The sequence below is a fragment of the Seriola lalandi genome, unplaced genomic scaffold, assembly GCF_002814215.2.
Source record: "Seriola lalandi dorsalis isolate HSWRI2012SDOR001 ecotype SW California unplaced genomic scaffold, Sedor1 jcf7180002054657, whole genome shotgun sequence".
Lineage (NCBI taxonomy): Eukaryota > Metazoa > Chordata > Actinopteri > Carangiformes > Carangidae > Seriola > Seriola lalandi.
In genome coordinates this window covers 1,825,343-1,825,834 of record NW_019525210.1, presented here as the reverse complement: position 1 = coordinate 1,825,834, position 492 = coordinate 1,825,343, and the positions used below count along the sequence as shown (strand labels likewise).

At 36.6% G+C, this 492-nt stretch overlaps 1 protein-coding gene across 1 annotated transcript in view; it reads right to left on the bottom strand.

Moving 5' to 3' along the window:
• Positions 1–492, bottom strand: part of LOC111665724 (unconventional myosin-VIIa-like) — a 16,448-nt gene that overhangs the window by 1,933 nt on the left and 14,023 nt on the right. Inside the window, exons 6-7 of the mRNA XM_087177829.1 lie at positions 423–466; positions 94–207 (exon numbers count right to left, since the gene is read on the bottom strand). Of these exons, the coding sequence (XP_087033955.1) occupies positions 94–207; positions 423–466 (158 nt within the window). The remainder of the gene's footprint in view (positions 1–93; positions 208–422; positions 467–492) is intronic.

The window sequence follows — 492 nt, the reverse complement described above, 5'->3', positions numbered from 1 at the left end:
AAATGCAAATGTTAAAGTCTCATCTACTGCGACAGTGAACAGTGTGATTTGATAACGACATGACTGACACGGCTGAAGTGAAACATTGCTCACCATGGTCAGGTAAGTGTAGTCTGTGGCTTTGCTAAGTCCCAGTTTCTTCTTCTCATCTGCCGTCATCCCCTTCAGCATGCAGTAGAAGATGTGGTAGTTCCTCTCATCGTAGGCCTGGAGAGAGAAACATTCATTGCATCATTTAAATAAAATTAAAAAAACATTGAGATAAATTCACTCGACAGCAGTGTGGAGACAGGCTGACCAGCAAGAAAACAGATAAATGTTTGAAAGAACTACTGATCCTCTGACAGCCAGTGTGTGTGAACTATATAGAAATATATAGGTATATAACTATTAATATATCAACATTAACAAAATAATAATACCTCAAAAATTAAAGCAATGTTATGATAGTACAACATCCTTGTATCTAAAGGATGTAAGATCGCTATATTA